A 14,472-nucleotide genomic window follows, 5' to 3' on the forward strand; every position below is an offset into this window, starting at 1 on the left:
AAATACCTTGACCAAAAGCAGCATAGAAAAGGCAACGTTTATCATATCCACAGTCAAAAGCATCTAGCTTTCTCTTCTTAGGGACTGGTGCTGTCCACAGTGGGATGGACCCTCCTACATCAGTTAACCATCGGGACAATCCCCCAGAGATGTAAAAGGAGACTGTGCCTTGGTTTCCTGCCTGCCCAGACCCAAATAATCACACAGAAACTATTAATTAAAACACTGTTTGGCCAATAATCCAAGCATATTTCTGGCTAACTCTTATATCTTAAATTAACCCACTTCTATTCATCTATGTATCACCACGAGACTGTGGCTTACCAATAAGGTTCTGGCCTGGTGTCTATCTCTTGGCAGCTACATGGCATTTTCTTGACCCCGCCTATTTCTTTCTATACCTCCATTTGGATTTCCCACTTGGCTTTACTCTGCTAAGCCTTCAGCTGAAGCAGCTTTATTCATCAACCAATAAAAGCAACACATGTACAGAAGGACATCCCATGTCATGGAGACAGTCCCAAAAGTCAACCTGGTAGAGATGATGCCTTGCCTAAGGCTTTCTTTTCAGATGATTCCAAGTTGTTGCAAGTTGGCATGAAAATTAACCAGGATCCTGTTTATACGCATGGACCTCTGTGGTCTGCTAACTTAAGAGTACTTTAGCAAATGCCTAGCAGTGGTCATAAAGGAGTTCTGTGTTAGTTTCTCAAGTTTACCACCCACTCCTGACTTGTTAGAACAGTTCATGAGGTTCAGGGAAACACTAAATTTACTGAATTATTACAAGGGATATTTTATTATCAGCTTATATTTATTGTACAAAAGAACAAATTCGTTATGACATTTTGACATTTTACGTTCCTCAATTGTTCTTAGGTCACAGTTTTGTCTCTCATCCCCGTTCCTGGTTCTCTTTACCCCAAAATATATTTTCATGTCCTTGTTCCATGTGACAAAGTATCCCAACAAAACAACTTTAAGGTGTTGGTGATGCAGGCCTCTAATCCCAGCACTTGGGAGGGAATGGCCAGCCTGGTCTACAGAGTGAGTTCTAGGACAGCCAGGGACACATAGAAAGAGAAACAACATAAGAGCCATTCAGAGGAAGAGTTTATTCAGATCACGATTCCAGGTTTACAGGCCATCATTCTGGGGCTGTCAGGGCAGGAGCTTGAGGCAATTGGCTGCATGCACAGTCCACAGCAGTAAGAAAAAGCAGGCATGTCTGCTCTCAGCTCACCGTTTCCTCTTTTACACAGTCCAAAACCCAGACTGTTGGCAGAAGAGGTCTGCCAAAACCAGCTGAGTCTTCCTGTATTGACTAACATTATCAGGACACTTGCCTACAGACGCGCCTACAGGACAGCTTAGTCCTGCGGCATGGCGAGTTTGAGGTCAGCCTAGGCTACATAGGCCCTGTCTTAGATAGTGTGTTTGAAAGGACCTGTAAGTATATTTTTTCTCTGTGTTGCAACTATTAGAGGACATCTTCAGGAACCAAGGATGATGGGATAATCACTTTAGGGTTTTAGGTCCCATGAAGCAGGGATCACAGACAAGATAAGACAAAATGCAAACTGGGCATGGTGGCACATGTTTGTAATCCAAGCGATCGGCTGGCTGAGTCAGGAGGATTGCTTCAAGTTCAAGAGCCCATAAGTGACTCCAAGGCCATTCTGAGCTATGTGGTAAAAACTTATCTCACAAAATGAAATGAAAGCCAAAATATACAAAATATACACACCACAATGTCCTATGTCCCTGCCCTGCCCTGCATCATTGTTTCGTAGTAACACTGTCATCGCTTGGTCCAGAACAGCTGAATTCTAGGATTTTCCCAGAGATATACTCCCTGCACCCCAGTGCTCTTGCAGAAGACAGAGTTCTGTTCCTAGGACCACAATTGCCTGCAACTCCAGCTGGAAGGGATCCAGTGCCCTCTAATGGTACTTGTGGTCACTGCACTCACGTGCACATACACAGAGAAACATAAATATAAAATAAATCTTTTTAAAAAACCAGTTCCTTTTATACGTGGAATCTTTACCCCCATGTTGCCTACCCCGAAAACGTCTCAACTCATCTCATTTGAACCAGCTTTCCCCTAATTCCAGAATGAAAGCCCTGTCTGTATCCTTGTATCTGATATCACATACATATCAAAGTATGTGAGCCCATAGATATCATCACAACACTTGGGGAGCAGGACAGCTTCCCAGCTGGGTGTCAGATTCAAAGCAACAGCCTGGAATCTTCTCCCCCACAGATTGGCCACTCCTGTTTGGTTACACCAGTTATTATTGGCCCCTCAGCCTTTTGTCTCCCTTGTGCTGCAGGGAAGAATTTCATCCTTGAAGCAGGTGGCTGGTTCCTCTGGAAACTAATACAATCCTTAACACACAGTGAGTTTAAGGGACTTTCCAAAAATCAAATTAACATCATCATTATTATTGTCCATTATCTTTTTAAACTTTTTTTTTTGAGACAGTCTCACTTTGTAGTCTTGACTGATCTCAAGCTCACAGAGATCTGACTGCCTCTGGCTTCTAAGAACTAGAATTAAAGGCATGAACCACTATGTCTGGCTATCTTTTAATTAGATTTATTTTAAGTGCATGAATATTTTGCCTACTTGCATGTATGTGTATCATGTACCTGCCTGTTGGATCCCTTAGAACTTGGGTTAAAAGCCAATGTGAGCTACCATGTGGGTGCTAGAACTTGGTCTTCTTGCTCTTAACCAGTGAGCCATCTTTCTAGCTCCTCTTTTAAATCCACATGTGCATGCATGTAGTGTGTGTGTGTGCATGTGTGTGTGTGTGTGTGATGGGTGTGCACCAGGACACCTGTGTTGAAGTCAGAGGACAACTTGTAGGAGTTTGTTCTCTCTTTCCATCACATATACCATGGAGGCTTGAACTCAGGTTGTCAGGCTTGATGGCAAATGCCTTTACTGCTGAGCCATCTCACTGGCCTCTGCTATTATTGTTTGAGACAGGATTTTGCTTTGTAGTTCAGGCTGGCTTCAAACATCACCTTCCTGCCTCAGTCTTTCAAGTGCTAGCAAAACAGATGTGTGCCACCACATTCAAGAGCATCTCCCGTTCTAGAAAATGCTTGCTCTCTCTTGTGGCTCAGAATCTACCCTCTTGAGAAGGCTCTCAACGTAAATGATGAACCCATTGTAAAGGCAAGAGAGCAGAGAGCTGGGTGTGGGTGGCACACACCTGTCATACTCACACTCTGCAGGGTGAGGCAGGAGGATGGTCAGGAGGATTCCAGGCCAGCACAGGCTGCCAAGCAAGACCATGTCTCATGTAGAACAAAACAAAACAAAAAAAGAAGCAAAGAAATTTCAGGTTTTATGACTTATTCAAAAGCAGGGATTAGCATTAAGCAAATGCAGGGTCATAGGCAAAGATACGAAAACAAGGACTGCTGAGTAAGGACGCTCATGGGCGAGATGAAAGGAGACTCATGAGGGTGATGGGGCCTAGAAAAGAGGCCCTCGGCTCCTGTAACTGCAGGGACCAGAGAGCTGTTGACCTGTGGTGGCAGTGACTCAGAGAGGGGCAGAGTTGACAGGGGCTGGGCCTTGCAGAATATGGGATGTAGCTTGCTTCAGGATGTTGGAGAAGGATTAGAATGTGGGATGTAGTTTGTGTCGGGATGTCGGAGCAGGAATAGAATGTGGGATGTAGTTTGTGTCGGGATATCGGAGCAGGAATAGGATGTGGGATGTAGCTTGCATTGGGATATTGGAGCAGGAATAGAACGTGGAATGTAGCTTGCGTCAGAATATCAGAGCAGGAATAGAATGTAGGATGTAGTTTGCGTGGGGATGTCAGAGCAGGAATGAGTTATGAAGAGGGTCTAGAGTAGCTGTGATGAGTCATCTTGAAGAGTATAGGATGTGGTCAGGGCAGAGGATTCTGGACAAGAGAGACTTTCAGAATGCAAGGAATCTAGAACCTTCTTGAATATAAAATGTACAGTGTTGTCAGGGGGTAAATATTTTGAGGGTTCCAAGAAGCTGTCAGGGAAGGTCTATCTAAGAACGCTACTGAGATGAGTTCACGAGGGACCTGAATAGGATAAACAGAGTTGGGATATGCAGGCATCAACTTCAGTTTATGGTAGCCGTGATGATGTAGCTGTGGACTTGGCTGGCATTTGGGTTGGGGTACTCTAGTTATTGACACATTTCAATGCTAGTAGAGGGGATTGGCTGGCAGCAAATGTGAGTGCATGGTTCCAAAAGGACACTTAGGGCACAGGGGACAGAGAAGGGAGGAGCACACAGTGAGATAGGCACAGTAGGGGAGGGAGGCAGACAGATTAACCCAGTTTTATTGTCTGCCCCTTGTCTGTCTCTGCTTTGGAGTGTTTCTGATTGTCTCCCAGATCCAACGCAGATATTTTGAGACTCGTGTGTAGACACCAGGTCGGTTGGGCTGCCCACATGGAAAATCTCCCCATGAGATGATGCCATAGAGTCTGCCGTTGCAAACCAGTGGGCCCCCTGAATCACCCTGGGTGGGGGAAGAGAAAGAAGAGCTCTTGATACATTTGAATAGAAGGTAGAGATGGAGGACATGTGGGGAGAAGAGTGAAAGGTGGAGAGAGACAGATGTGAAAAGTCAGGGAGATGGAGAGTTAGGGAGATGGAGAGCAGAGGGATGGAGAATCAGGGACATGGAGAGTCAGGGAGATGGAGAATCAGAGGGATGGAGAATCAGGGAGATGGAGAATCAGAGGGATGGAGAATCGGGGAGATGGAGAATCAGATGGATGGAGAATCAGATGGATGGAGAATCAGGGAGATGGAGAATCAGATGGATGGAGAATCAGGGAGATGAAGAGTCAGAGGGATGGAGAATCAGAGAGATGGAGAATCAGAGGGACAGAGAATTGGGGAGATGGAGAATCAGAGGGATAGTTAGGGGGATGGAGAATCAGAGGGATGGAGAGTCAGGGAGGTGGAGAGTCAGGGAGATGGAGAGTTAGGGAGATGGAGATCAGAGGGATGGAGAATCGGGGAGATGGAGAATCAGAGGGATGGAGAATCAGGGAGATGGAGAATCAGAGGGATGGAGAATCGGGGAGATGGAGAATCAGAGGGATGGAGAATCAGGGAGATGGAGAATCAGATGGATGGAGAATCAGGGAGATGAAGAGTCAGAGGGATTAAGAATCAGAGAGATGGAGAATCAGAGGGACAGAGAATTGGGGAGATGGAGAATCAGAGGGATAGTTAGGGGGATGGAGAATCAGAGGGATGGAGAGTCAGGGAGATGGAGAATCAGAGGGATGGAGAATCAGAGGGATAGTTAAGGGGATGGAGAATCAGAGGGATGGATAATCGGGGAGATGGAGAATAAGGGAGATGGAGAATCAGAGAGATAGAGAATTGGAGGGATGGAGAATCAGGTAGATGGAGAATCAGAGGGATAGAGAGTCAGGGAGATGTAAAGGATGGACTGCATGCTTCCAACATTCTCCGCATCTCACCTCACAAGAGTCCTTCCCGCCTTCTTTGGTACCAGCACAAACCATGTTGGCAGTGATCTTTCCGGGATACACCTGTCGGCACTCCTCGTCTGAGCGCAGTTCAATGTTGGCACACTGCAGAGTTTTAGGGTAATTCACTGGGGAGGAGAGAGACCATCTGAGGAGGCTTGTCCTGGATGTTAAAGAGTCAGAGTGGGCAGGAAATTGAGATGGGATAAGTAAGACGAAGGGAAGGATGAGGCAGAAAGTAGTAAAGAGACAAAAATATAGACAAACATGGGAAACAAATGAGGATAAAAGGAGGGGAGGATGGGGCGTCTGGGGCAGGGCGACAGGGATGGGGAGAGACAGCAGGCCTGAAGGTAGGGCACTGGGGTGGTACCCCAGTACTTTCCTGCAAACATGAGTTTAGATCCTTAGAACTTATGTAAATGTTGGGAGTGGGCATGGTGGCCTGCCTGTAATTTCAGCCTTAGAAGAGTCGGGGATCCCCCAAAGCAAACTGGTTGGCAAGGCCAGTCATAATGGTAGGCTTGCGGTTTGACGGAGAGACCCCGCCTCAATGAATACGGTGAAAGAATGATCAAGGATGGTTTCTAACATCAACCTCAAGACTCCACATGCACTCACACACATGTGTGCCCCCACACAAGCAAATGCACATACACACATGCACACCACATGCGTGTGAAAAAGGAAAAGGGGAAAAAGAACTCAAGGTCGGTAGGAAGCAAGGAGTGGTGGGAAGTGAGAGACCAGGTGCTGGGGGAGGGGAATGTGAGGGGGCGAGAGAGACAGAAAAGAGATGGGAGAGAGCCAAGGATTGCTGTGGAGACGCCTGCTGACATGTTATGCTGTATGTTAGTCACGTGTATGAAACATACCTAAAGATACACTTTTTATAGTTCACCCACCTCCATAAGATATACTTATCTAATGTATTATAAATTACAAATATGTAAATTATAAATATATATTTCTTAATGTATATAATAAAGTATGAGATATTACATAGCAAACATTATCACCTAACATTTAATTTTTAGTGCTTGGGACTGATGCAAGACACACTCTCTATAGCTACGCTACCCTCCAGCCCTTTTAATTTAATTTAATTTTTTAAAAAAATGTTATGTAACTGTGTATGTATGCTAAAATAGGCGTGAGGAGTCAGGGAACAACTTTTGGGAGTCAGTCTTCTCCTTCTACCATGTGGGGTTTGAATTCAGGTGGTGGCAAGCACCCTTACTCACTGAGTCCTCTGGCCAGTCCTATTTTAGTTTTTTCAAAAGAATTTTTGAGGCAGAACTCTCTGTGTAGCCCAGGTTGACTTCTCTGTAGCTTAGGCTGACCCTGAACTTGTGATCCTCCTGACACAGTTCCCTAGGTGACTGGCATTATAGGTCGGTGTCACCAGGCAAAGCTTTTATATAATTATTTTTTCTGAGTCTGGAGAGATGGCTCTGAGATTAAAAGCACTTGCTGCTCTTCCAGGGGACCAGAGTTTGATTCTCAGCTCCCATGGCAAGCAGCTCTAGAGGAACCATGTACCCTCTTCTGGCCTTTGTGGGCACTGCACTCATATGCACAAACTCACACAGACATACTCACAGAATTAAAAATGAAATAAATGTGTGTGTGTGTGTGTGTATAGTATATATAATCCCAGTACTTGGAAGGCAGAGCCAGGTGGATCTCTTTGAGTTCTAGGCCTGTCAGGGCTACATAGTAAGACTTTGTCTTAAAAACCAAACACACATACACACACAAACACACACACACACACACAAACACACACTATATATATATATATATATTCATACATTTGTAATATTAATATTAAGGAGATACATGCCTTCATTTATATAGATTTATTTTTATAAAGGGACTGGAAAGGTGGCTCATTGGGTAAAAGTGCTTGCAGTCAAACCTGAGGACCATGAATTTGATCCCAGAGCCCAATGGTGGGAATCCCACAATTTGTTCTCTGATGTCCCTTTGATGGCTTTGGTATAAGCGCCTTACCTCCAGCACACACCCCAAAGCAATAAAAATATAATAAAAGGAATCCTCCGACTCCACCGCTTATTGCTGCCTCAGTTTCCCCCGCCATCTGCAAGAACTCCAGCAGCCATGCAGGCACTTACCCTGGGGACTGGTGGTGGTACCCCAGCCAGAAACGCGACAGCAGGTGCCAGTGGGCAGGCAGTCGTCCAGGGAGAGTGGCAGAGTACGGATGTGGCTGCTGAGCTGGACTGGGGACTTCAGCTCCAGAAGCATGATATCATGGTCGTGGTTCAAGTGGGTGGGGCTGACCTGGTATTCAGGATGGGGGATAGAGCGGACCACCTCCATTGCCTGCTCGCCGTTCTCCACACGCCCCAGGGCATGCTTGCCTAGGTGAACTGTGTACCCACTGGGGGTGCAGGAAGTGGTGGGAAAGAGACAGATGAGCCCATCTCTGTCCCCACCCCAGTCCCAGCCTCTTCCCATCCTGTACTCAAAGGCCCCACATACTCTTTCCTGCAGTGAGCTGCTGTGAGTATCCACTTGGGGTGAACCAAAACACCTCCACAGAGAAGCCGTCCATGGACCAGTAGAGCTGCCTGCCACGGCTGAGAGTGGGGGAGGCAGGTGTAGCCACCCGGAAGAAAACCGTTGGTTCCATTGGTACCATTGAGAATCTTGGGGTAGTCCCGGGAGATTCCTGTCAAAGACAAAAAACTTAGAGAATAGGGCTAAGAAAGAAGAAAGGGCCAGTGCTGTGGTTCTGGACTTGGGGAAAGGGTCAGATTATTGTTTTGGGTCATCAAGAACTGAGGATTCACTTGCTATCCTCTAAGATGCCTTATTCCATATGGAGATGAGTCAGGCAGACGTTTCGCCTGTACTGGAGAAGTGTTACACTGTCTAATGGCATGGAGAGGACAGCTATGGAACAAGAAGGTGGCCAAGAAGTAAGCAGAGGTCCACTTTCTCTCCATCTACATTTTCTTAAGATGAGAGAATTGACTTATGTATCTCCCTAGGCATCATCCATCCACTTGTTCATTAGTTCATTCACCCATCAATCCATCTACCTGTTTACCTATCCATCCATCCACTCACCCATCCTTCCAGCTATCAACCCATCTATCAATCAATTCACCCAGCCATCCATGTATCTACCTTCCCATATATCCACTAATCTACCCGCCCAACCATCTACATATCCATCAACATGCCCATCCACTCATCCCTTCATATGTCAGTCCACCTACCATCCATCAATCCATCCATCTATCCATCTTCTACTCATCTACCCTTCCATCCATTTACACATCTACCCACCTATACATCCATCCATCCATCATCTATCAATCCTTCCATCCATCTACCCCACTAATCTACCTACCCACAACCCCACTGATTTACATGTCCACTCACCTACTCATCCATTTATGTATCCATCTATCCAATCACACACACATTTCTATGTGTCCATCCATATATCCACACATATATACACCTATCCATCCATCTACCCTACCCCTCTATCCATCCATTCAACCACCAACCTGCTCATCTATTCATCCTCCCAACCACCAGTCCATTCATCCACCTATCCATCCTTCAATCCATACCTTACCCATGTATCCATCCATCCATCCATCCATCCATCCATCCATCCATCCATCCATTCATCGATCCACCCTTTTAACACATTTCCTGGGTGCTTTCCCAGTTCTACAGATCACCTACAAGTAGTCATGCCAAAATTCTCATCACTGACCCCAACCTTTGTAGCTGGAAGCTCAAATGCTATCAACCCAAACACCTAATACACATCTTAAAGTTTGTGTCTGGAAACTGATCTTTCTCACCCCAAACTGTTCCTTCCAGTCCTTCTCATCTTGATGCTCATCCCAAACCTGGGCACCAACCCTTGTTTCCCTTAATCCCTTCATTATTCACAACAGTCCTGATTATCTCCTATATATCCAGTTTAAATTGTTTATTTTATGTGTGTAAATACTTTGCCCACGTGCAGGTATGTGCACCATGTGCATGTCTGGTGCTCAAGGTGTTAGAGGAGGATGTCAGATTCCCTGGAAGCGGAGTTACAGATGGTTGTGAGTTACCATGTGGTTTCTGGGAACCAAACTTGATCCTCTGCAAGAACAGCCATCTCTCCGGCTCCCTGATATCCAGTTTTTATCAAGGCCCTGCCACCATCTTGGGGTGGGGAACAGCGGGTTGTCTGTAATCTCAGAGCTGGAGGAGCAAAGACAGGAAGATCTCTGGAGTTTACAGGTAGCTGGTTCAGCTGAACCAGAGAGCTCTAGATTCAGTTGGAGAGATTGTCTCAGAAAATAAGGTAGAGAATGATGTTGACCTCTGGCCTACACACACACACACTGTATCACTTGGAAGCCTGTTTGTCTGAATCCCCACCTCTCTCCTCTTGGGACACTCAGCTCTGGCCTCATACACCTGTTCTCCCAACACAGAGGAGCCTCTCTCTGTACCTGTTGTTTCTTCCTTCTGAGTACTTCTTCCTTACGTCAATCATAGACCCACATGTTTCATTATGTCAATCACAGCCACATGTAGGTCTTGAAGTCAATTAAAATAAAATCCAAATCTCAGTTCCTTGGGGATGCCAGACACATTTCAGATATTCACTTATTCACATGATCAGGCATAGTATGTGGTTCAGACAGAGTGCATTTGAGCTGGTTGATGGAGCATGCAGAGGCACATGACAGGGTCCAACTTCCCTGTGATATCTAAGTCTGTACATTAGTACTTTAGCAAAGCCTTCTGGGGCTCTGGTCTGAGGGTTCCCTCCTGGACCTCAGGCATGTCATGTTTCATCAAAGCTATAGACGTCCAACTCTTCAGGCTTGGTGGTGATTCCCTCTACATCTTGTCTATTCACACACACTCTCCTCTTTCTTTTCTTACTCTTTTTCTTCCCTTTTCTCTATCTCCCAGTCTCTCTGTCTGCCTCTCCCCCTCCTTCCCTTTCTCTCTGCTTTCCTATCTTCTTTTTCCTCTCTCTCCTTTCACCCTTACAGACAAATCCACAGACAGCTGACATCTGAATCACTCTGTTAATAGTCTTATTCCTCGGATCTAGTATATGTGACAACAATGGAGACACAGCTATGGTCAGTGGGTCACATATAGATTCCAGTGCACTGCTTTCTTACTCTGCAGAATCCTGCAAATGACCAGTCTCAGCTTCCGTCCCTCTCGGGTGAGAGGAGCACAGTCATCCTTTGTACCTGTGGTGAACTGGTTCTAGGGCCCTACAGACATTAGAACCCAGGAATGTTCAAACCCTTCACACAAAGCATCATGATGTTCACATATAAACTCTGCTCGTCATTCCATCCCATTAAATCACTCCTGATGATTTATAATAGCCAATAAAAGCCAAACACTGTGTAAACAATAACCACACCTTATTTCCCATAGTGGGAAAGCTGGCATGAGCTCAGTACTGAAAAAGAATAGGGTTTTTTTTTCTTCCTATTTTTGCTGCATTGTTGGTTGCATCCTCAGATGGGAAGCTGTGGATACAGATAACTGGCGGTGGGAGTCATCACACATCAGGAAGCTGTGGGAGCCATTGAACCTCCTTGTCCACAGCCCACTGCCCCACCTGCCTATGTTGGGAGTTAAAAGCTAAGGGCAGGAATACAGGGTCACTTTAGGTGGGACCAAAAAATGAGACAAGGGTGACATTAAGAGGTAGAGACGGGGGGATAAGAAGTTCAAGGCCATCGTTGGCTACACAGCCTGGGTTGAGACCCCGTCTCAAAAATGAGAAAGTGGAAAAGTAAACAGCACACTCAGAAGCTGAGTTATGGCCCCGTTCTCTTTTAACTCGGAATGTGTGCACGTAGAAGACTCACGGGGGGCTGGTCGGACAGAAACCTTCACTCTCATCTCTTCCCTCTTAGCACCAGGAGGGAGTAAAGCCCTCGTCCAGCACCTGAATTTTGAAGGGTCCACCATCTTTAACAGCTATTTTTACAGAAGACAAAAAAGGCCAATTAAGCCAAGCTTGGTGGCGCAGGCCTGTTAGCTCTTATCCCCGGGAGACTAACAGGGAGACAGCAAATTTAAGGCCTGCCCAGAGTACAGAAGTTCAAGCTGGCCTGAGGAACTTAATGAGACTCTACCTCAAAATAAAAAGTAAAAAGAAGGCTGGGAATGTAGGTCAGCAGCAGAGACTTCCTGAGTTCTCATGGGGCCCCATGATTGGTAAATATAAGCAGACTACAGTGCACTAAGGCTCTAACCTTCTGCAGTTCTCGGGATTGCCCCTAAGGCCTCAAATATGCCAGAAAAGCACTCTACCCTACCTAAGCTGTATCTCCAGCCAATAAACTTTACTTTTCAATGTGTGCACAAGTGCGAACACACCACACACACACACACACACACACAATCAGTCAATAAAACAGATAAAGTAACTATAAAGAAAAAAAAACAGGAAAATGAAGCAAAGCAGCTGCATTTTAGGTCAGAAGTTATGCCGACAGTCTGATGGACTTCCAGAGCAGGGCATGGTGGACCGGGTAGACAGCCTGGATTAGTGTCCTGGCTCAGGTGTGGCAGTGTCTTTGGGGCAGGATCCTTCTGTCCCCGATTCCTGGGAGTAATTGTAGTGCACATACCTCACTGGGCTCCGGAGGGTTCCACAAGATGCAGCATGTGGGGCTCCTGGCCCAGGGCGAGGCACCAGGAGGGGCAAGGGTGTGAATCCTGGGTGTGACACCAAAGCCAAACAGCCACCCCACCTCCAGGGGAAGGCTGGTGCAGGGTGATAGGTACTGTGACCCTCCTCCCTTAAGTCAGAACAAAGCCCAGGGGAGGGGGGCTCTGGAAGCCTCCATTACATATCTAGGCTCCTGATAGTGGCTCACCTCAGAGGGGCAATTAGTTATTAACTAATTATTTGAATAATTGTTTCAATAATGTCTGCACAGCTCCCAGATATGCTGTGGATACCACAGGCAGCATGCATGCCATGCCTGGTGCTGGTCCCTGGTAGAATGAATGATTGAGTGAATGAATGATGCATGCATACACGGGGTTTCTAGAGTGTGTTTGCGAAGGCACAGAAAGGGGCTAGGTTTGTAGCTCAGTTGGTGTGTGCCTAGTACACACACAGCCCTGGGTTCCATTCCTGACACCCCATAAACAAAGCCTGGTGGCACACACTTGTCATCCCTAATGCTGGGAAGTTATAGGCAGGATTAGGAGTTCAAGGCCATCCTCAGCTACATAGTGAGTTGGAGACCAGCCTGGGCTGCAGGAGACAGAGATACTGTCTCAAAAAGCAAAATACAAAGCCACTAAAATGCAAAATAAGGAGCTGGGGAGATGGCCCAGTGGTTAAGAACACTGTCTTCTCTTCCAGAGGACCTGGGTTCAAGTCCCAGCACCCACATGGCAGCTCACAACCTCTGTCACTCCAGGGTATCCAGCACCCTCCTCGTACAGACATGAATTTAAAAATAATAATAAAATTTCACTATTTTCAGAGCCTTTATTTTTTATCACACCAGGGACACCCTTCCTTTTCTTAGCCCTAGCAATTGATGTTACAGAAGTAAACAATCGTTGGCTCAAGTTTTGCTCAAAGTAGCATTGTTAACATTTGAACCCGTGGCCTGCTGAGCTTGCTGCTCTTCGGTCTGTCTTGAAAATGTGTGGTGGTGTTGGAGGTGGAGGAGACGAAGATGAAGGTGGAGGTGGTGATGGTGGTAAAGGTGGAGGAGGTGGACGTAGAGGAGAAGATGTGGTAGAGGAGGAGGCAGTGCTGGTGGTGGTGGTGGGGTGCTGCAAAGAGTCGAGGGAGTCGGGAGACTTGGGAGCCTTTCTGAGCTGGGGCATCTCTGGAGTCAGAGGTGTTGGTGGGCTGACCCTAGTTGGGAAATGAGGTCACACAGGGACTAGCAGGAAGCTCTCAGTGTGTCCTCCCTGGCCCTGAGTGGGCGGGGCGGGGGGGGAGGAGCCCGCAAGTCCCCCCTTCCCAATGGCTTGACCCTTCCTACCATTGGCATGAATGATCTCCCTGCCTCCATCCACCCTTGTGCCTGAGTACTCACCTCCGGACAAGGCCACGGTCAGGCAAACGAAGGCAGCCACTAGGGGCCACATGATAGCTCCGGGACTGGGGTGGGCAGGGTGGGCGGGGCCTGGGTCGAGAGGCTGAAGTGGGTATTGCAAAGCCGGAGACTGAAATTCTCTGCGCTTTGCAATTTTGAACTTTTCGGCTCTATTCTTTCTGAAATCCCTGGCCCTCGAATCTTGCCCTTCTGTAATTGCACCCGCAGTGTGTGTGGGACACCCCGAGAGCTGATGGAGGGACAGCCTGCACTCCTCTGAGCTCCAGCGCCTGCCATCACTTCCAAAAGGCCACCTCTTCCTAACCTGCACTCTAAGAGCTGGGTCCATCACTCCTTTACCCCCTCTGACCCCATTCTCCCCTCTCTGGGCCTGTCCCGGACCCTGGGTCTCCTCCCTGGCTTCTAGTCTTTCTGCATGCTTAGACTCCCTGCATCTCTGCAGGTTTCTGTCTCCACCTGCGCCTCACGCTGACTCAGCTGCCCTGTATCCCACTTTCCATCCCTCCTCTTTTCTCCTCTTGTCCCCCTGCAATGCCCCTTCCCCAGGTCTCTGCCCATCTCCCTCCCAGAGACCCTACCTGAGGAGGGGCCCAGGTGGCCAACTTCAACAGCCAGCTGTCTAGAAACTTCAGCTCCAACCCATGGCTTTTAACCCCTGAGCTCCCTCCCCCAGCGCGCGCACCATTTCCCGGTGCTGGCTCCCCCTCTCCACCCCCAATGGCTCAGCTTGCTGTTGACAGGCACCCCCCAGCCTGGGCTCGGCCCTCGGCTTGGAGGCGGAGCTTTTGGAACAAGCTGAGACCTAGATCTGTCCCCGCCCAAGCCTGAG

General features: G+C 47.3%; 1 protein-coding gene across 1 annotated transcript; it reads right to left on the reverse strand.

The window, feature by feature from the left end:
* Window positions 1–4,352: 4,352 nt before the first annotated feature.
* Window positions 4,353–13,746, reverse strand: Klk13 (kallikrein related peptidase 13). Its single transcript, XM_057756455.1, has 5 exons — window positions 13,623–13,746; window positions 8,032–8,221; window positions 7,662–7,930; window positions 5,515–5,651; window positions 4,353–4,535 (listed from the first exon to the last, which is right to left on the reverse strand). The coding sequence occupies exons 1-5, from the start codon at window positions 13,672–13,674 to the stop codon at window positions 4,353–4,355; spliced, it is 831 nt and encodes a 276-aa protein (XP_057612438.1). The 5' UTR covers window positions 13,675–13,746.
* Between the last annotated feature and the right edge of the window lie 726 nt (window positions 13,747–14,472).

This window comes from Chionomys nivalis, chromosome 23 (assembly GCF_950005125.1).
Source record: "Chionomys nivalis chromosome 23, mChiNiv1.1, whole genome shotgun sequence".
In the NCBI taxonomy this organism is placed as follows: Eukaryota; Metazoa; Chordata; class Mammalia; order Rodentia; family Cricetidae; genus Chionomys; species Chionomys nivalis.

Bases quoted from the DNA above. Each gene is read 5' to 3' on its own strand.
- Klk13 (XM_057756455.1), bottom strand. From the start codon at position 13,674: ATGTGGCCCCTAGTGGCTGCCTTCGTTTGCCTGACCGTGGCCTTGTCC. The intron at 8,222-13,622 runs GTGAGTACTCAG...TGTCTTTGACAG, and splicing joins GACCGTGGCCTTGTCCGGAG to GAATCTCCCGGGACTACCCC. The intron at 7,931-8,031 runs GTATGTGGGGCC...CTGCACCCCCAG, and splicing joins GCAGCTCACTGCAGGAAAGA to TGGGTACACAGTTCACCTAG.